At 35.0% G+C, this 22594-nt stretch overlaps 1 protein-coding gene across 4 annotated transcripts; it reads right to left on the bottom strand.

The window, feature by feature from the left end:
* Positions 1-141: 141 nt before the first annotated feature.
* On the bottom strand, positions 142-22594 carry LOC111505933 (cathepsin B). 4 transcript variants are annotated; one of them, XM_074182802.1, is made up of 5 exons: positions 22480-22594; positions 14845-15187; positions 11626-11826; positions 4348-4612; positions 142-422 (listed from the first exon to the last, which is right to left on the bottom strand). In XM_074182802.1, exons 1-5 carry the CDS (start codon positions 22485-22487, stop codon positions 202-204), a joined length of 1038 nt encoding a protein of 345 aa, XP_074038903.1. In that variant the 5' UTR covers positions 22488-22594; the 3' UTR covers positions 142-201. The 4 variants fall into 4 exon arrangements, with proteins under 4 accessions (XP_074038903.1, XP_074038908.1, XP_074038914.1 ...); XM_074182807.1 differs by having other exon boundaries at positions 22434-22538; XM_074182813.1 differs by lacking the exon at positions 22480-22594 and adding an exon at positions 22347-22452.

The following is a 22594-nucleotide window of genomic DNA, read 5'->3' as shown; positions in this document are numbered from 1 at the left end:
TTTTTGAATTTCTAGAATTGCTGCAATACTAACCTTGATGGATAAAATCCGTCCCTTCTCACTGAGATTACAAGAAATTGTCACATTAAGGAAACTTCACTTGTGATTTGAATGACTTGGGGCAGTGACAAAATATGAATGTTATATTGCGGTTTACTTTATTTGAAAAAATCTCACTAAATACATGCTTCCAAAACATCTCTATGAATCGCTTTTTGTCAATTTGGGCAGAGCTACATTTATGGCAAACTCGATTCCACATTCATTTTTTCCTCTGATTATCTTGAATGAACCCTTGTCACCCCAGTTTTCATTCCAGGAGTTTGCAACCAACCAGTACGGTGTCCCCTTTTCAACTCCCCATCCTAAGATTCTCACAGCGTGCCCAGCTAAAGCTTTTCCAACCACATGTTGGTAAACACCTGGAAATCAATAACTTTTGATATTTGTTGAAATGGTTAAAGAATATTATTGGAGTTTAATCCCAAAGCCTTATTCTTATTTTTAACACTTTGACACGTGTTTCGATCACCAAGTGATCATCTTCGAAAGGAGCATTTAATCATCCTCTTGGTGTTGGGATTAAACTCCAGCAATATTCATTACTACACCAAAGGTCCCAAACAGTGCATCACAAATACATGCTTGAATTGTTGACTAATTTTTTCGATTAATGTTGAAGCTTTTGATTCCCTTCATCTGAAAAGAGTTAACAGATATGAAATTCATAAGGAAAAAAATGAAAATACTAGGATGAAAAATACTACACATTTCCTAATGGGTAAGTTTGAAAGGAAATGGATAATTGATACCCAACCAGTGCCTAACAGTGTCTTACAGGTGCCCCATCTTACTGGAATTGAAGCAGATTTTCGTCTAGAGCCAGACTTCCTTGGTCGTCCTTTTGGTTTTGTAGTTCATGCATAATTGAAAGTTTGATAGTGTTTTCCAGCATATCCAAATACATTTTGCTACTTGAGTCTCTGGTCAATTGAAGCATCGCTTAATGTTACTCGATGCAGTGTTTGTTTACATTACCATTTAGTATAAAAGCACATTACTCACTGAAACAATTTTTTTACTAGTCTAGCTACATCGCGACATCTTTCAGTTAGTAGGATCTACTGGGAATTGTGCATATGGCCAGTGTCGGATTAAGCCAGCCCAGGGTCTGTAGCAAATTCTGTCAAGAGGACTTGGTTTGCTATAGGTTCCCAAGTTAAGGGTATCGAATAAAACAAAATTGCTACAAATACACTTATCTTGATTTAATATGGGCAAATTCAGAGATGACACTTTCATATATTGACTTCTTTGGGCAAATCATATTCTATATTTATCAAAGTGATATGATTAAGACGTTCTTGGCCCATCGTGTTTGAACTTAACGTTCGCCACTGCAGTTAGTGATCATGAGAGACAAGTAAATATGCAAGACAATTTCTACCTTAGGGAAACATGATTCTAAGGAATTATTTGATAAAACTTTATAAAATTGCAGTTTCTTGCTGTCAATAAGAGTAGCCACATCTGTTTTTAGCAGTTCATCGAACTGCACTAATTTATTGCCTAGGTTATTCTCCAAATCGTTTTTGTGAGCATTGACCTTACTTGAGGCGTTTGCCAAAATCTCTTCTGTTGTAAGAGATTTTAGCTGTCGAAATTTTTGAACAGTCATAGCACTTTGAAAGTTTTTAAATTGTCACACTCTGTTTTGTGTATACATGGAGCTGAATTACTTTTTATCGGGCAAACAACAAAATTATCTTTGTGATTACGTCTATGTATCAATTGCAAGTCATAACAACTTCAATAACATATACAGTGTGTCCAAGATAAGGATCCTAAGCATGGGAATCTCAGTACCTGTTGGAGATACAGCTTAGGTTAAATTAGGAAAAAGTTGTGTTCTTTAAAGCTTATTTACATGCCGTTTAGAAACTTGAAGAATTTTCATGGCCTGCTGAGATATTTGGGAAAAACGAGAATTTGACAATATCAATATTATTTTTTTCTGACTTTATTTGAAAAGATATCAAAAAACGAATAACACTTTTTCATTGGCACTTTTAAGGTACTATACGATGGTATTTTTAGATTTTATATCCGACGTTTCGTTTTCAAGAAACCATCATAAACTTTATTTTTTTATATGACCCGAAACAAAAGTACACCCTGTATCTGATTCCATTCTTTATTACGAATTCAACGATGTATCACATGCCATTGTTTTCTTTTTACTTTAAAGGAAAATAACATTTTTTCTATTTAAAAAAAATCTTTAAGTAGGCGTTGCAAACAAATGTTTTGACGTAAATACCTGTCACCGAGCCTGTCAAATATTATTTAATTACACGATAAAATAGTAATTGTCGTTGTTGTTAGCCTGTTTGTCGAATTGTTGTTTTTAGAGTTATTGTTACTGTTGTCGTTATTATTGTTTATTGTTGAATAGATAATATTGTGTTATTATCGTCGAATATGCCGGGTGAGCATTATAGCCATGAAGAAAAGTTTGACATGCTAACGTGCTACATTTTGTGCCACAAAAATACTGTAAATACAGCAGCAATGTATCTTAATACATATCCAGAAAGAAAGCAGCCATGTAAGTCCATTTTCTTAGATCTGGCTCGAAATTTAAAAAAATATGGTTCATTTAAAAAGCCTGTTTTATCTCAAAAAAAGGAATCTTCAGAAGAAGCCCAAAATAATGTTTTACAAGCAGTTGTTGAGAACCCTGAAATATCAACTAGGCAAATCGAAAATAATGTAGGAGTAGCCAAATCCACAGCTCAATTTATTTTGCGTGAAAATAGATATCACCTCTATAAATTTGGGATTTGCCAAGGACTTCGGGATTTCGAACGGCGCCGAAATTTTTGCGAATGGTATACACGCGCGTGTGAAGAAGATTATAATTTCCCTTCAAAAATAATATGGTCCGACGAAAGTATGTTCACTAATAATGGTATCTTCAACCGCCGCAATACGCATTACTGGGCTCAGCAAAATCGGCGTGTTAAGAAAATATCAAGACATCAAGAACGTTTTGGGTTTAATATGTGGTGTGCAATTTTAGGAACTAAAATACTAGGTCCGTTTTTTTACTGTAATTCTTTGACCGCCGAACGATACCATCATTTATTGCAAAACTATGTAGAAGACTGTTTAGATAATTTACCTCTGGCACAGGTCAATAACTGTTGGTTTCAACAAGACGGTGCTCCTGCACATAATTCTAGACAAGTTCGAGAGAATCTTTCGCAGCGATTTCCTGGAAGGTGGATTGGAACCTTTAGTGAAGTGTCTTGGCCAGCGCGATCCCCTGACTTAACTCCTCTGGACTTCTTCATATGGGGTTTTGTTAAAAACCGGGTTTACCAACATTCTTTTGAAACTGAACAGCAGTTACGAGTATGTGTAACTGTCGCATTTAACAGTATTACACCAGAGACGTTACGTGATGTTTTAAGTTCTACAGTTAGAAGATCATACTTATGTTTGGAAAATAACGGAAACCTGTTTGAACACCTCCTTTGAATTAAATAAAAAATGCGTTAATTTCTTTGTTGTTTTCATTACTTTAAAAAAATCATTATTAACCTACTTAAAAATACATTTTAAAAATCGAAAAAATGCAATTTTCCCTTAAACTAAAAAAAAAACAATGGCATGTAATACATCGTTGAATTCGTAATAAAAAATGGAATCAGATACAGGGTGTACTTTCTTTTCGGGCTATTTAAAAAAATAAAGTTGATGATGGTTTTTGAAAACGAAACGTCGGATATAAAAACTAAAAATATCATCGTGTAGTACCTTGAAAGTGCTAATGAAAAAGTGTTATTCGTTTTTTGATTCCTTTTCAAATAGAGTCAGAAAAAAATAAAATTGATATTGTCAAATTCTCGTTTTTCCCAAATATCTCAGCAGGCCATGAAAATTCTTCAAGTTTCTAAACGGCATGTAAATAAGCTTTAAAGAACACAACTTTTTCCTAATTTAACCTAAGCTGTATCTCCAACAGGTACTGAGATTCCCATGCTTAGAATCCTTATCTTGGACACACTGTATATTATCTCAGTTCGACACCTGAGATACGTAGAGAATAGAGTGAAAGAAGCACTATGAGGTAGAGGGAAAAAACGAGAAATTCCTTCGATATGAAAGTCCACGTATTGTTGGACATTCAAAGGAATTTTCGTTATCTGTTTCCATCACGGAATTACTCTTTATTTTCTCATGGGTATGTCAGAAGACATTTGTGATTCGAAACACGATCAAAATGATCAACCTATATTTATGTGTTGATATAATTAAGATTTTAGGAGATAATCTACTCACCACTCTTGTAAGACAAGAAATCTTCATATACATCGAAAGTACCTACAATCGGCCCATTTCTCATAATTTCCAACTGTATTTGTGTCACTTCACTGGACACGGTATACGATTCTTGTCCATAAGACTTATCACTCTCGTAGTCGAGAGGAGATTGTGGATCACATTGCTCCATGCACTCAGGTGTGTCATAGTCGTTTTCAGGACATTCCGGTATTTTTTCGGGTGCATGGTGTCCGCATGGTGACAAAGAATATGCCTTGCAGCCCTGAAATATGTGAGAGGAAGATTAAACAGTTTATTCTTTCTTGAAACACGTGTCGACACGCGTTTCAATCACCAAGTAATCATCTTCAAGAGGAAGATTAAACAATTCATTCTTTCTCTTGGAGATGATCATTTGGTGATTGAAACACGTGTCGAGGTGTTAAAAATAACGGTTTGGTGTTGGTATAAAACTCCAGTAATATTCATTAATTCATTATAAGCCAAATAACATCATCGAAAATTTCCGAAACAGGTCGAGTAATGTGTCACAAATTTTTATAAATGAAGCATCTAATGATGGCATCAGGACAAGAGATTGTCTCGTTTTGTCTTATATCAAATGAAATAGGGAAAGATTTTTAGGAAAGAAAGGTTTTGTATTCGAAAGTAACTTTTATGCATGTTCTACACATATTTGTGAAGATGTGTATTTTGAAAGTTATTTCTTTCTTCCTCTGATAGTTTCCTACATTATCTGTATGATGGAGAAGCAGAAAGCCAGAAACTTCAAAAATTATTCTGAAATAATATATAATAACTGGTATGAAAATATACCCCTTTCAAATTTAACAAAGTTCTTATGGGTAGAACTTATTAATACAGTTTATTGTATGAATTTCACTATAAAGGGTTTCACAAAAAATGCGACACGTGTTTCGCTATACACTAGCATGAGAAATCTTGAGAACATCATACAATGAACTGTATTATTGGGTTATAATGTGGATTTTAATCAAGTATCGGCCAGTTCTATTCAATTTTTATGGCTACGATTGAATCAAATAAGCGAATGAATGTCATTACGTACTGTCATCGATAACATAAGTAAACTCAACTCATCTGTGAGAATAAAGTTGTATGTTATGAGTAAATTGCGTGCGCCAGATTATCGCGATAAGGCAATAGAACAAATTTTCGAACTTCCAAGTCCGCTCTTGAGGATGATAAGTAAAATTTCATATCGTAACTCTTTTACACATTATATTGTGTTGCTTACCTCTATTTTTTTTTAATTGTTATAAACAAATGTATTGTTTATAAGATATTTGAGTTTTTTTGGGGTATTTTCATCAGTGATGAATATTATGATTTTTGAAAACAAAATCGTTTTTTAAAATTTTTTTTATTGCTTAGAAACGCATTTGTTGATTAATAATTTTTTTGCTACTAAATATGAATATTAAGGAAGACTTTTTTTTAAATCAGAATTTCTATTTCTCATTGACATTATGAAAAAAAGTTTTTTTTTAATTTATATTTTCTTTTGTGAAATTGGTTCGATTCCTGCCTCGACCAGTTATTTTTCTCGAGAGAATTTATCTGGTTGAAGCTGGGATGATTCTGCAACCGTATTAGGAATCACACGTTGAAAGGTAAGACCCCGTTAGTCCTTAGCTCGCACAAGTTTCTCAAATTCTGAGAGTTGTCGTTCGTATGGGGGCGACAGCTGATTAACGGAAAAACAGAAACAGATTTTTTTCATTTATTTAATGAACAATTTGTTTTAAACAAATTAATTTTCACGGTATATATTGAATACTATCAAAAAACAAAAACAACAATGTGTCACTTTCTGTTTAGAAAAATATTAGAAAATTTGTAAAAAATAGAGACAATTTTTTTCACACAAAAAGTGATACAGGGTTGTTTTTGGTTTTTGGTAGTATTAAAAAATATATCGTGAAAATTAATGTGTTTAAAAAATTTGTTTGATGAATAAATTAAGAAAATATAAATAAAAAAAGGTTTTTTCTCAGAATACCAAAGAGAAATAGAGATTATGATTTGAAAAAAAATCGTTCCTCAATATTCATATCTAGTAGCAAAAAAAATTGTTCATCAACAAATGCATTTTCAAGCAAAAAAAATGTTTTTTCAAGAAACGATTTTGTTTTTGAAAATCATAACATTTATGAAAAAAAATTCTTATAAACAATACATTTGTTCATAACAATATTCTGAACAAATAAAGCTGAAAATTATGAAAAATCATTTTTATGTAATTTCAATAATATAATAATAAGATAATAATGAAAATAATAAGGATACAAATAAATTTGAATTCAAAAAATATATTTTTTTTCATTGTTCCAATTGAATTTTTCACTTTTCAATGCCTTTGATTATTATAAACAAAGTGGAAATCAAAATTTTTTAATTTTTCCAAAGGGAATCTTTTGAAAGCTCCAAGAAGTGAACTAGATTTGAGGTTTTTAGTTTAAAAATTATCAGATATTTGCACAAAACCAAACCCCCCTTTCTTTCAACTAAATTGTTTCGAGCTCCTCTTGAAATTTTTCAAAAAGTTGCAAGAGGTAATTCCGAATCGAATGAGCTCTGGATCATAATTTTCGGTGCCCTTGGACAGAAGTTCCAAAAAAAAGATTTTGTGACCCAGACTATTTTTCTTCGGTCTTAATATTACTCTGCTGTGATGGTTTGACTCGATTGCTGAGAGTTATAGTGAATCACACCAGTCGCTGACCACCATACAGTAACCACGGCCTTTTTTGGTGGGTTTTCTTTCTTTAGAAAGTGCCTGGGTGGCTGTCCTGAACGCCTCTTGTTGTCGAAGACGATCCACTTTTCATCACACGGACGATCCGATCCAAAAAATGATCGTTTTGGTTACACAAAAGCAAAGAAGAACAGACTTCGAAACGTGATAATTTCTGTCGATCATTCAAGTCAAGGAGCACCCACTTTTCGAGCTTTTTGGCCTTTCCAATACGTTTTGAACGATCAAAAACCGTATGGGAGCTAACGCCCAGTTCTTTCGGCATCTCAAGTACCGTTTGTGATGGATCAGTCTTCACCAGCGTCCTCAAATCCTCGTTTTGGATTACTGTAGGTTGACCACTTTGGGGCTCATCTTCGTGGGTTAAATCTCCGAAACTGAATTTCGCAAATCAATATCGAACATTGCGTTCATTAACACTATAATTGCCAAATGCCTGGTCAATTTTTCATGCTGTTTCTGCAGGGCTTTGGTTCAGTTTGAATTCGTAGAGGAAAAATTGGCAGAAAATCGCAGCAATGAGCTGACATGGGGCAAAAAATTTAAATTTGGGAGAAAATGAACAACATAAATGTATAGAGTATAACATTTTCTATCGACCAGTTCATTCCACGACACAGTAGAATAAATATTTATTGATTCGAGATATGGAGCTGAAGAAATACATGATATTGTAACTGACAAAACTTTCAAAACAATTTAATACGTTTACGTGAAATCTAATCTGAAGTTATTTCAATTGAAATTTCAAAGATTACTGTAGGCGATATGATGCGAACTCATCAAGAGATATGCAGATGCTTCCATGAAATGTATCCAGATTATAAACCTATTTCACAATCTGCTGTAAACGGAATATTGCGGAAAAACAGAGAATTAGTACATTGAGGGATACACCAAAGCAGAGTGGACCTTCGTCCTTGAAAATTCCAACTGTGTCACTTTATTTTCAGAAGTGGCAACATTTTATTTGAACGGACTTGTTATTCGTCAAAACTTCCGTTGTTGAGCTGAAGAGAATCATCCTGGTCTACAAAAATTGATTTTTTTCATTTTCCCGAAAAAAGATCTATTTATTTGTCTCGGATTTATTTCATTTCTCATGCTGGAGAAGTTCAATGTTGAAAATAATAAATTTTCTGGGAAGAATCAATCACACACTGAATAAAATATGCTTGAGAAAGCTATTGCGTAGCGAAACACGTGCCGCGGTTTTTGTAAAATCCTTCATAATGAAAATCATGCAGTAAACTGTAATAGTTTTTTTTGAATAAAATATTTGAAAAAATTAATGAGTTTCGATTCACCCTGTATTGAAAAAAAGATTGTGGCCAAATGATTATTCAATAATAGAAAAACCATAGTTTCAAAATATCTTCAAAACAGAAAATACTTTTCAAATGAATTTTCTAGAGAAATGTGAAGGGTTGAATAAATCAATTTTTTGAGATTATCTCTCATTTCATAAAAGTATTCGTCTGAAAAACGAAACACAATATATCTCATTCTATACAAAAACCTAACTTTGATAAGCTTCACTTATACAGGATGAGCTATATATTGGAGAATACTTCAAAAAGTCCAATGCATTGATTTCTGAAACTTCACTCCTTCATTTTAAACTTAGAGAAGCTCAAAGTGGCCCACGGCATGTATCGAAAACTTACTACTGAACTTGTTTCTTATACTTGAAGATTGTTCTAACAAAGAAACAAACAATAATTTGTCATCCCAAATTATCTAAAAGAACAATTCGTTCAGTCTCAAATTACCTACACTGTAGGTTAATAGACTGACACCTATCAGAAAACAACTACTCCCCTGGCTAATACCACGGAGGGTTTTGGATTATATCCGACAGGTGTCAGTGCAGAATTCCTCACAGAAATAATTCCTGCATATGCTGTTAGAGGTACAACTGCCGAAATCAATGAAAATCCATAACTAACGTATTCCAAAAACACTTTATTGTGAGATTTTCACTAAATTATTTTACAAAAACGCAACACGTGTTTCGCCATACAATGGCTTCATCTGGCGTGTCTTTCAACTGATTCTACACATTCAATACTAAATATATATATATAGTTTATGGAGTACCTGAAATCAAAGTACCTGTAAACGAAGTACCTGAATTTTAAGTAGCTGATATTTTACCTGAGTTTCTAACGAATTAAATTACCTGTACTTATGTTCCATTTTCATATTTGAAGAAATATATTCAGTAACGGAGAGTTATTGAGTTCTAATTGATCATTCAGTAAATTACCCGAATTCCTGAATCTATTGATTTCTAAACATTCTAGAAGATTAAGTTTCAAACTCTTCTCTTCTAAATGTAACACCTCGTACTCATGATTGAACTCATGTCCTTCTGCTAAAAGATGGTTTGCAAATGTGGAATTGGTCTTTCTATTTACAAAACTACTCCTATGTTCTTTAATTCGTTGGAAAAATGTTCTTCCTGTTTGGCCAATATACAGTTTTGGACAAGAGCCACAAGTCAGCTTATATACTCCTGATCTATCCGACACCAAAGTTTTATCCTTATTGTTTTTAATAAATTTACTTAGGTTATTATTCGTTCTATAAGCTACGTTTACGCCTTCTTTCTTCAAAAAACGGGCAATATTCCTGTTTGGTTCCCCCACATATGTCAATGTCTTATAACTAACGTTATCGCATCTTGAATATGGGTAGACCAGATCCATGGCTTGCTTTTGTCGTTTTTTGGAAAGAATGGAGCTTACAATATCTACCTTATAACCGTTATTAATCGCGATTTGTTTGATCAAATTCAGCTCTTTCTGGAAATCCCTATCAGACAGTGGAATATTCAATAATTAATCTGTGAAGCATACTATTGAATGCAGCAACTTTATGCTGGTAAGGGTGTGTGGAGGAATTATGTATGATAATGTCCGTGTACGATGGTTTGTGGAAAATTGCAAACTCATGTTTATTGTTATTTTTCGTAATGGTTAAGTCCAGGTAATTTATTGAATTATTTACCTCCCTCTCAGTGGTGAATTTTATTGATGGGTGGATGGAATTGGCATATTCAATGAACTTGCCTAATTGCCTATCTGTACCAGTAAAACATACTAAGATATCATCTACGTATCTGTAACAGTACAAAAAATTGTTGGCTAACTGATTATTATGGATTTCATACTCTATGTTATCCATGAAAATTTCCGCCAGTAAGGGACTCAAAGGATTCCCCATTATTAGTCCTTCATTGCATGAAAAGAATTCTCCGTCAAACTGGAAATAATTTTGAGACACACAAATGGTGAGTAAATCAACAATCTCCTGTTTTATCAGTGGATTCACGTGGTTTTTGTCTAAGAGACACTCCACTAGTCCAATTGTTTCAGTTGGCGGGATACTGGGAAATAAATTTTGGACATCGAACGATATTAATTTTGAGTTATCTGGGAGGATTACGTCTTTAATATTATCCACTAATTGATAAGAATTATTTATACTGAATTTAGGCTTGAAATTGGTATAGGTTTGAATCAATTTAATCAGGATTTCTGAGATTTTATCGGTAGGTATATATATATATATATATATATATATATATATATATATATATATATATATATATATATATATTTAGTATTGAATGTGTAGAATTAGTTGAAAGACACGCCAGATGAAGCCATTGTATGGCGAAACACGTGTTGCGTTTTTGTAAAACAATTTAGTGAAAATCTCACAATAAAGTGTTTTTGGAATACGACTGATATGTTGTTTATAGTTCGCCTCAGCCTAGTTCGAAAAATGATAATCTGAAAGTAATTCAATTTTTAATTATGGGAAATCCTCAACTTCATATTGATGATGGACACTGCCTTGCACTGATGGGAGAACAAAGAGTTCGGAACTACAAGTTGCCTGTTGCAATAATTGAAAATCGATTCTGGCAGTTGTTTCGCCAACAACATATGCAGGAATCACTTCTGTGAAGAATCCTGCACTGACACCTGTCGGATATATTCCAACGCTCTTCGTGGTATTAGCCAAGGGAGTAGTGTTTTCTGATTACCAGTCTATTTAACCTACAGGATAGACTGACCTGAAAGAATTGTTCTTTTAGATAATCTGATCTACATTCAGTCTTCAAGACTGCTCCCTTACTATATGTGAAGCATAATCATCTCCTTTTATTATATTTTATGATTTTCATAATTTACAGAACGTTTAATTCACTAAGTGATGACCTGATGATATCTACTTATAATGATTCAAGTTCTGAACCGTAGTATCACTTGTCTAGCAAAATTCAGCTAGTCTTTAGAACACAGTAACCAATGCAAATTCAGAGTTTGGAAGTGGAACTGATTGAATAGGGATATATTATTCTATATCAATTTCATATTCATATTACATCTTGTAACTTGAAACAGCTTGCAAAAGTTACTCGTTGAAGGATATCTGAAGATAAATAGATGTGCACATACAAAAAATATTTGTTTATAACTTACCGTGGTAGAATTATAAGGTCCTCCTGAAGAAATACCATGTACATTCCAATAGTACCATGCTAGAGAGGGATCTCCCCCCGAACATCCCATGCCACAAACTAAACAGCAGGAGAGTAAATCTTCGTCCGAAACGTATGTTTGCTTCTTTCCATTGGAATGTATGCAAATCCTATCACTCATGACGGAAGTTGCTGAAACAGCCTGTGAAATACAGGACAGATTTTATGTTGAAAATATTGGTACCCAGATTGGCGATATCTTTGATAATGTATGTGTCATAAAAAATAAAAATGTGAACGTTTGTGATGATGGATGTATATATGTATGTTTGTGGCTCTTTCACGCCTAAACGACTGAACGGATTTAAATGAAATTTTACATAAATACAGCTTATACATCAGAATAACATATAGGCTACAATTTACAAAGGTTTTGTGTAATTTTGGTCATAATATAACGATTATGTGGTAGTCACTGTATGCAAAATATTGAGTCATATATCCAATTGAATTGGATACTTTTTTTTCAATTCACATTTTAGAATATCTGATACAATTGTCGTTTTAAGTATTCAACATAGATGAATTTAGACTTTCAAACTAAGTATTTGGACGAATCATTTGAAATATATCACGATAAGATCAACTTGACGCAACGCAGTAAGCCATTACGCGTCGCGTCTACTGTAAGACGACAGGGGACGATGTGTGGGGGTGGTAGAAGGACAGTCTAAGCAATGAAGTGCTATCGCCAAGAACGCGACCTGAACGCGGATGGACGTCGTTGTCGGTTGTGTTAGCTTTGCGAATTTCTTTATAGGTAACATAATTCGATTCTCAAAGCTTATCATTGCTTACTACAGTTGGCATATTTTTTTATCCACTGTATTTTCAAAGCCTGTCGGTCGGTAGCCAGGCGGGTGCTTTATTCACTCACTCGAATTGACTGCCGTGTTGGTCGGTGGTTCAAGCCCTAGTCTGAACGATCGATTTTCACTTGCTATCGTCCATCACGTGTTAGGAATCACACGTTAAAAGGTAAGACCTCGTTAATTCTTAGCTCGCACAAGTTTCGACTTCTGAGGGTTGTCGTTCGTAGGGGTGCGACAGCTGGTTAATGGAAAAACATATCTTGAACATATATCATATATAAACTTACAGCGGAACATACTGAACCTAGAATTTTGAAATATACAGGTAGGTTCTTTGTATAGCGTAAATGAGAATCAAGAAAGGGAATCAGCAATATCCAACCCCAAGGAGAAAAATAGGGGTTCGAAGATTGTATTCAATTTCGTCAGTTTTGAGGTTGGAAACATGAAGTTCTGGGCTGATGAAAAATATTGTAACCATTTGTTTGAAATGGTCTGTCACGAAACTTAATGTGACGAACCAAATTCTATGCGGGCGAAGTCGCGGGCAACGACTAGTACTACATAAAATTACTTTATTCCTCTGAAAAACTCACTGAAGTGTTGCAGAAGAAATCGAAAATGAGAAACAACACAGATGAGAAACAATTTTCTACACGTCAAAAAATAGAACGCCTTTTAATACTTCACTTCAAACATTCGAGGTAGGGCACCAAGACCAGAAAGTAGTCTGCAGTTATTAGTTTTGAATGCAATAGCAATGAACCGTGAAATGAAAATACAATAAAATAATCAAGATGAAAATGACCACAAAGTAAAAAGGAATAAAATAGGATGCGCGATAAAATAGGAAAGCGCTTTAGAGCGCTTTCACCTATCCCCTCTTTCTTATCTCTGTTTCACCGGTTTAACGAAAGTTAACCATTTAGCGGTTGTTGACCGTTTTTCCGCCTTATTATACGTTTCCATATGCTGCGTATCTCTACGTTAGTTTGGCTGAAAGCGTCTTGTTTCTTCCAATAGAGGCTTTCAGCTTAGGACCTCTTGATCTTTTGTCAATGAGTCCAAACATGCTCTGCTGTTTTTGATTAGCTGTGTTTCTTTTGTGCTCGGCACTGCAGACTTTCAATAGCCTCTTGATTTCACCTATATAGGATTTTTACTGTGCCGCAGTTTTCTCATAGCCCCTTAAGACTCTTGAGAAATGACCCCTCATAATCCCTTAACATCCCTGAGAGATGTATTTTGACCTGGCAGACCAGAGCATTCAGAGGGACACAAGTTAATATGTTCAGTGGGGTCCAATGACTAATAGACTAATTGGATGGATGCTCCGCTCTGCCAGGTCAAAATACATCTCTCAGGGTCGTTAGGGGGCTATGAGGGGTCATTTCTCAAGAGTTTTAAGGGGCTGCACAGGCACAGTAGAAAACTAGAGAATCTTCGAAAAGTTGACGTGAAACCTCGAAATGGATGTTCCATTTTACCATAAAAGGGAAACGCAGCAAAGTTCCCCAGTTCGATATTCAGAGGCTGTGATACTTCTGGAAACCAGGATGCCATGTGCGCCTTAGGTGTGCCGTTCCAGGATTCGTAGGCCGAGTTTTGAAGGAGATTTGGTTTCATGATATAGGATTTGCAGTACTCACAAGGTTTCCGATAAATGCAATTCTTGGAATCACAGTCCCAGATTGGTGGCTTGGATTTTGTGCTGCTGCTACGTATGGTGTTTCTAGATCTAAATCAGTTTCTGATGTTGTACTTGGACTCAATTTTTCTGATCGTTCCATAAAATCCTCTGTTCCTTGCGAGACTCTTGCTGTCTTCTAGCTTTGGAGTAACCATTCCGTTGAAGATAATTTATGATGATGCCTAGTTCCTTTTTGAAACCTTCCTTCATATTTCAGAGCCCGGAATGACAATCCACTGGAGTCTTCATTATTCTTTTTTTTTGGTAGATTGATGATGGTTGGATTCGTGATTCAGATACTGTTCCGTGTGAGTGGGATTTCGGTATACAGATGTTTCCTCGTTTTATTGCTTACATGTAATTGATATTTCAGCTTTTCTAATTTTATTTATTTTTTAAAAGATTTCGAACCATATCAGTATCACAGTGGAAGTCCGAACTAGTAGAATTCACCATGAAACATTGTCAACCACTTTCAAACAATTGTTGATATGTATATTATGATAAAGAGTACTTCAAATGAATAAACGATTGGATGTTATGAGAAAATAGTAATGATGATAATATGGATGCTGATGAAGTCGTTCATTTGGAAACGAAACTTGTCTCCGTTAGGAAAAACTAATATCAAAATGTGAGTTAAAATATACTTTCTTACCCAACAAGAACCGCATGCGGATTGATCCTTGATGACTCTAATTATTTCACATTCCGGCCAATTTTCTCGTGCATCGAACGATTCTGGAATTTCAACGTCTTCACTGTGTACGCGAGTTTTCAATGACTTCGCTTTTGGAGATGTGCGCGATCCAAGTAAACTCCGGATATGCAATGTTGGGGTGCTCTCGTCAAAATTTTTGCCAGCTCTCCATGTACTTTGCTGGCTGTTGATGTAGTCAATGAAATCATCAGACAACGGATTTGAAGGGATATCAGTTGAAAAAGCTCTCGAAAAAGCGATAACCAAGAAGAAAAATGCTGTATTCATCTTGAATTCTATTCTAAAAAATACAAATATAGATGATTAGAAAAGAATATATTTTCAGGAGAGGAAAACATTTTCAGCTTTCACCTTCTCCATCTTTATACGTGAAAGTTGGAGAACTTTCGAAGGAGAGAAGAAAGTAATCAATTTCAAGATTAACTCATTACAAAGATGAACATTGAATTAAACGAAATTAATTTTTAGTTTGTACTCTGAACATTAGTTATGGAGAATTTCACTAGTTCGGACTTCCATTGTCTACTATATAAAATGATTTGAAATCCCTGAGACAACTAAAAAAGAATAATTAAGAATGAATAGCTGAAAATAAAAATTATATTAAGCAAAAATAAACCTGAAATGAAATAATAGTGAAATGAACTACAAGTAAAAATATAACAATTGAATAAATAAAAATAAAGGAATGAAAAAAAAAATGATAAAAAGTGTAGAGATTCCAAGTCTATCCGTAGCAGCCTCACGAAAACCAGGCCCCCAAACGCGGACTGCGATTCCAAGAATTGCATTTACCGGATACCCTGTGAGTGCGGAAAATCCTATATTGGTGAAACTAAGAGGCCATTGAATGTTCGCATTGCCGAGCACAAGAAGCACACACAGCGAGGGGAAACCAGCAAATCAGGAGTAGCAGACCATGTTTGAACTCATCAACACAACATCGAGTGGTCCCAAGCTGAGATCTTGCACAGAGAGGAACATTGGTTTAGGAGAAAATTCAAGAAAGCCGCATACATGTTGTCCAACAACGTATTCAGCTAGGCCAGCATAGAAATACGCAACATATGGAAACCCATCATCAAACGAAAAATGGCCAACTCCCGCCAAAACGGTCATCTCCCACGGAACCAGTGAAGCGGAAAATGGAAATCAGGGATAAGTGAAAGTATTTCAACGACCTATAAATAGTCATCTCTCGGAAGAATCAGTCCAGTCATCACCCGAAGACGATTGTAGATACTAACAATCGAAACGTCGTGAACTAACGTGACTTCGAATCTCTACACTTTTTATTATTTTCTTTATTCATTCCTTTATTTTCATTTATTCAATTGTTATATTTTTACTTGTAGTTTATTTCACTATTATTTCATTTCAGGTTTATTTTCGCCTAATATAATTGTTATTTTAAGCTATTCATTCTTAATTATTCTTTTTTAGTTGTTTTAGGGATTTCAAATCATTTTATATAGTAGACAATGGAAGTCCGAACTAGTGAAATTCATCATGAAACATTGTCAATCACCTTCAAACAAACATTAGTTATGGAGTTGTTTCAGATATGGCGAACTTCGGAGTTTCGGAATGAGAAATTCATCACATTGCTTAATTAGCACTTATCTCGATAAGAAGACTCAACAGATTGTCTCTGGTCTGAATTCCTGGCCATACTGGCCTGGAAGGCAATGAGGCTGCTGACTCTCTTGCAAGCAGCTTCATCGGACCAGAACCTGTCATTGGCATCACTTTAAGCTTTGCCAAACAAAGTTTGAACACCTGGATGGTAAGAAGATTCATGGACTTCTGGCAGAATCTTCCAGGATTGGCTCACTCTGAGTCGTTTATCCAACCTTCAAAGCTTGATACCAAACAGTTTCTGGGGTTAATTACGATGTCTAACAGACCATCTTCAAGGTCACTGTTATTTGAATCATCATATGCAGAAACCCGAACTATCGAAAGAAAGTGTGTGTCGCCTCTGTTTGGAAACACCAAAGCACATACCTTGTGCCTGCCCCGCTGGGGACCGAATCAGATTTTCAGAGTTCGGCATAGCTGTACTCTTACCATCTGACCTGAAAGACTACTCACCATACAAACTAATCACCTTCGTTGAGACGCTGAGTTTATTTGGTCGAGTGTGAATATATGTGTGAGCCACAATAAACCCTTGCGGGTTGTGGTAGAAGGTCGAATAGACCCACTCACTTTGGACCTAACCTAACCTAACACAGTTACTGGAAGACGATTATACTCTACTTGAAGGTCAGCTCACGTTTCAACAAGATGGAGCTACTCCACATTTTTTGCACCTGTACGTCAATTGTTAGACGACAATTTCACAGGGAGATAGATTGGAAGGTGAAGATCAATAGAATGGCCGGCTAGATCTCCTGATTTAGCACCATTAGACTTATTTTTATGGGGTTATTTGAAATCCAAAGTTTATATTACACAGCCAAATTCTCTTGATGATCTACGCACGAGAATTATTGTGGAATGTCGTTCAGTGACTGCGAATACATTTCGGAAAGCGCTCATACTTCTGTATGGAACTGAATGGTTCACATTTTCAACCTTCCATATGATGATAACATTTAAGGTGATGAAAAATGAAAATATCTTAATGAAATTTATTTTTCATCAAAACTTCAACAACACTTGATTGATCCTCAACCAGAATGTCATCGTAAATTCTTCCAGGTTTGGAGACCAGCTCCCCTACCCTTTTGGCTGATTGTTGGTCTTGAGAGGGACCAATGGGTTCATGACTGGTTGATGACGACATGAAGTCCTTAGACATCAGTGCCGCCCTTCACGGGATACCCCTACCTGGCTGGGGTGGGATGGATGAAAAAGTTATTCATTCGTTAACGGGGGACATGAGGGCCTCATTCGACAGAGTGTCGGGGCCTTCTATATCGGGAGGGGTCGTCTACAGCATAATCTGTGGCTTCCCTAACTAACGGGTTTTCATGAGTTTCCGTTTTTTCGAAAACTCTCTCATTCCTCGACTGGATGGACTGCCGAATGGAAGGCAGCTGCAAATCTCTGCGGATGGCTTCATTCCGCACGAACCAAGGAGCATTCACAATCATCCTAATTATCTTATTTTGCAACCTTTCCAAAATGGAAATGTTGGACGGAGCCGCTTGTCCCCAGACGCCTGAAGCGTACATGATGACAGGCTTGAAAATCGTGTTATAGATCGTGATTTTGTTTTTCGTACTCATCTTTGATTTTCTGTTGATCAGAGGGTATAGACTGGCTATCCGACCCTCGATCTTAGATTTAACGTACATAATGTGCGGGTTCCAAGTGAGCCTACGGTCTATCAAAAGTCCGAGGTACTTTACCCGCGCTTGCCAGTCAATCTCCCTTCCAGAGATTCTCACTTTTCTGGCCGGAGAAGATAGTAATCTTCCCATGGTTATCGCCTGAGTCTTTTCCGGGTTTACTCGGATCTTCCAATCGAGGTACCAGGATTGATCCTCAAGTTCAGTATACCGATGTATTTGGGATTGAATTCCCTTCAAAAGGATGTATCACAAGTATAGTAGTCCCATTGAAAATTCTGAAGTAAAGGGTGCTGACACAATGATGATGTATTTGGTGAAAGTGTTTCCCTTTGAAATAAAAATCGAGTTCGCAGATTAGGGGAGGTGGTGACAAGTTTTAGCTGGGACACCCTGCATATAACGTTATACCTGGATCATAACTTTTGGAATACCATACAAGAAACAATGTCGCCTCATTTCACCCAGTACTATCCAAATAGCGAACGACAGATCAAATCTATTGATTACCAGTAAATACGGTTTTTCAAATATTAGGTAATCATAGTATTATGTCAACGAATGTTAACTTGTGCGTTTTTAATGACAACCCCAGTCATTTGCATCATGTTGCTGCAACGTTAAAACTACCCCACTTGGTCTACAAAAATTTTCAATACAAAAGCGCATCCCAACATTCACCAGTAGACAGATATCTCACGCTGTCTGTTCAAAAAATAGGGTGAATTTCCATTTTTCTCAAAAAATATAATTGAATTTCTATTTTGCCCCCTTCAAAGCACTCCCCCTCAGATCTACAATCTTCGAAACAGTTCTGATATGCACTTTTTTGTGAGATCTTGGGCTTTCTCAGCGATTCGGGTTTTATCTCTTCGATCGTCGCAAAATGCTATCATTTCATGGGTATCTCCAATCTTGAGAACAGGAAAAAGTCGCAGGGGAGCAAATCTGGCGGATACAATGGCTGAGGCATGATTACAATGTTGTTTCTGGCCAAAAAATTACGAACAAGCAATGATGAGTGGGCAGGTACATTATCGTGAAGCGAAAGCCATTAACTTTTTTACACAATATTGCTTTGTATTGCTTCTCGGAAGCGGCACATAATTTCATGATAATACTCTTTATTGGCCGTACGACCATGTGGCAAGAGCTCCTGATGCACTTACGCCAAGGTATTTGAAAAAAACAGTGAGGAAAACCTTGACATTTGATGAAACTTGGAGTGATATTGGCTCTCCTCGTTCCTTTCATTGAGACGAATGGATTTTGGTTTTGATATATACTCATGATTTGTCGGCAGTTATGACCCTTTCCAGCAAATTTGGATCGCTGTTGACGTCATTCAACAATTTCTGAGCGATGCTCATGCGACGGTTTTTTGGTGAAAATTCAGCAATTTTGGAAGGAACTTCGCTGCCACACGCTGAATGGCCAAAATTTACAAAGAAATTATATATGACACAAGCCAACCGATATGCTGACATCCTCAGCAACTTCTCTAATAGTGATTCGACGATTCTCAGTAACAATGTTCTTCATTTTCATTCCCATTTTCTCGACCTTCTGTGAAAAGCTTGTACAACTTGTAAACCTTTTTGTTGACTCAGAGTGCAATCACCGTATGCCACTGTCAATATTTCAAGTGTTTATGAGCACGTAATTTCTTTTTTTACACAACATTTGATGCAGATGCTTTAACCGCATACATTACTTAAGTGTTCCTTAAATGCTGCAAAAATGTGTATATGTATACGAGTCAAATACACTATTCAATGTCCAATGTCACTACTCCACTCTTTTTTTTTGATATTATAGCTATAATAGTGTTCCTTCATCACTAAAATTATGTATACAGCGTAAGAACACTGTTGAAACTACCTACTAAAATGGGAACTAGTAAAGTGGGACATTTATTTGCCAAATATTTACGTAAGATCCTTTCCATCATTGATTTTGTAAAATCATGGCGAATAATGGCACGTTTACATTTGTTGCAATTCTTATACTTTTTAGATGTTTGCATTTTCATTTTAACAATTACCATTTTTCCTTTTTTGCATTTCATTTTTACATATTACCTTTTTACATTCTTATATGATTATATATATATATATATATATATATATATATATATATATATATATATATATATATATATATATATATGTTGTATTCAAGGAAATCGTTAATTATGAAAAACAAATCCCTATTTTTGAACATAAAGATACATACTTTAAATACGTAGAGTCCTGTACAGGTCAGAATATCAAATCTTTTGAAGATTTCTCGACAAGAATAGTCATTTTTACACCAGCAATACAGCTAATGTTTTTTTCTGTGATACGAGGACGTTATTCTACAGTGTAGAGTCTCCCCATAGGCAAATACCATACCTCAGTCGACTTTCCACTTGTAGAAATAGAAATAGATAGAAATAGATTTATTTTTTGAAATAGATATCCTAATATACATAAATATTATACAAATATATCAGTTATTAAATAAAATTCAACTGATATATGTATATATATATATATATATATATATATATATATATATATATATATATATATATATATATATATATATATATAGTAGAATATATTGGGTAAAACATATGAGTAGCAGATGATGAAGAGATTAATAGAGAGAAGAATGATAAACAATTCAATTGGAATAGTATTGTGCCCGTAGATATTGAGATAAGGAGCGGAGCGTTTGAAGAGTTGGAGGGTGTTACTTTGTTTAATTTCATTAGGAAGATTTAGTGCGTAGTATAAGTTTTTTAATTGTGGCTGTGTCAAAACAACTTTGAGATTTCTGAACATATAGTGGAGAGATGAAAGTTTGGAAATCAGGAGCTTGTAATGTTCTTTCCAATCTAAATGAGAGTCAACGAATAATCCTAAGAATTTACAGCTGTTATTTATAGACATAGGTGTGTTATTCAAAATTATATCTACATCTACCAATACCCTCTGATGACTATGGAACATCATAAGGTTAGTTTGAAATCGCCCACAAGTATAAAGCGAATATTTGGTTTAAACCTAAACTCCAGTATTTCTGTCAGTACGTCACAAAAAATATTAAGATCCCCACTGGGAGACATGTAACAGTTTATTAAAATACATTTTTGGTTAGTGTCTCTCCAAGAGATGCCACATACTTCAATGTCCTTTTCTTTGCAATGGTTAGCTAGATATAAATCTTTGAAAATTACAGAATCTGTTACCTAGATGCCAACGCCACCATTTTGTGGTCTGTCCTACAGGAAGAGCTCGCTAGAGTGAAGTTTTGTGTACATATGCTGTTTACAGAATCTGGTTTTTCATTTATCTCAGTCAAACATAAAAAGTTTAATGTTTTGTAAAAATATGTGTCACAATGAAGTTCGTCTATCTTGTAACAATTAATGCTAGCAATGTTGAGAACTAAAAGATTCGGTGAAAAAGAATTGCAGTCTATGTTGTGGTCGATTCCTTTTTCACAAACTCCAAAAAACGTTATACACATGCCCCAAAGGGTCCAATCTTAGGATCCATAGCCTTTCTTAAATCTTCAAAAATTAGGTTTTGAAGGAATTGTAAATACTAGGGTATTTGAGAGTGATACTATCACATTTTACTTCAGGGAAGTGCACCCTCAAGAAAGAATGTCATCGACCCTCACATGGTGAAAGCAATCCTCGGTACAGAATCATCTTTGGAGTAGGGAGTACTTGAATCCAAATTATTTTTGTTCAAATCGGTGCTCTTTGGCAGTTTTGCTGTATTTTACTATCAGTGATCAGACTAGTTCTGGACATTGAAACTATATGTTCCGAGGTTTCTATTACAGATTGATATGTGAAAGTAATTATTATTAGAGCACATAGCTGATTATCACTGAAAAAATTTATATACTCCATTACTACTCCATCTTGATACAAAAAAAAGGATGAGGGAATCTTCCAAAGAAAGGAAGGAAGTAATCAATTTTTTTTTGTATCAAGATGGAGTAGTAGAAAGCCAAAAAGTTTCTTTCCCAATAATTAATCACTCTCAAAAATATAACCCCTGCAATTCAAATACTCAATTACTTTTGAACTTTGAATGGCAAAAAAATGAAGATGAAATTATGAATAAGTAACAATACCAATGGGGAGGATGGTAATAATGAAAATAATTGAAATTGCCTAGTTCATGAGAAGAGTTTTAAACACGAATAACAAAGTTCACTCACTAAGTTAGGCAATAACACTGAAACAAATTAACTTTGAAAAATATACCTTTTCATTTGATGGACTCGGTATTTAACACATCAATAAAGTGATAATGATGATTGAATTCATGGAAGATTACTTGAAATTAATGAAATATATTGTATTCTGAACAATTACTTTA

This window comes from Leptinotarsa decemlineata, unplaced genomic scaffold (genome assembly GCF_025532065.1).
Source record: "Leptinotarsa decemlineata unplaced genomic scaffold, Ldec_3_MD MMD2_P_RNA_scaffold_2, whole genome shotgun sequence".
Taxonomy (NCBI): domain Eukaryota; kingdom Metazoa; phylum Arthropoda; class Insecta; order Coleoptera; family Chrysomelidae; genus Leptinotarsa; species Leptinotarsa decemlineata.
Note: the sequence above shows the minus strand (reverse complement) of the source record. Positions and strands in the feature narration are given on the sequence as shown.

What these genes read in the sequence shown, in the direction of transcription:
- LOC111505933 (XM_074182800.1), bottom strand. Translation starts at nt 21,464, where the DNA reads ATGGTGGCGTTGGCATCTAG. An exon ending in ATGGTGGCGTTGGCATCTAG is followed by an intron (nt 15,188 to 21,444) that starts GTAACAGATTCT and finishes TGTATTTTTTAG; the next exon opens with AATAGAATTCAAGATGAATA. An exon ending in CCGCATGCGGTTCTTGTTGG is followed by an intron (nt 11,827 to 14,844) that starts GTAAGAAAGTAT and finishes TGTATTTCACAG; the next exon opens with GCTGTTTCAGCAACTTCCGT.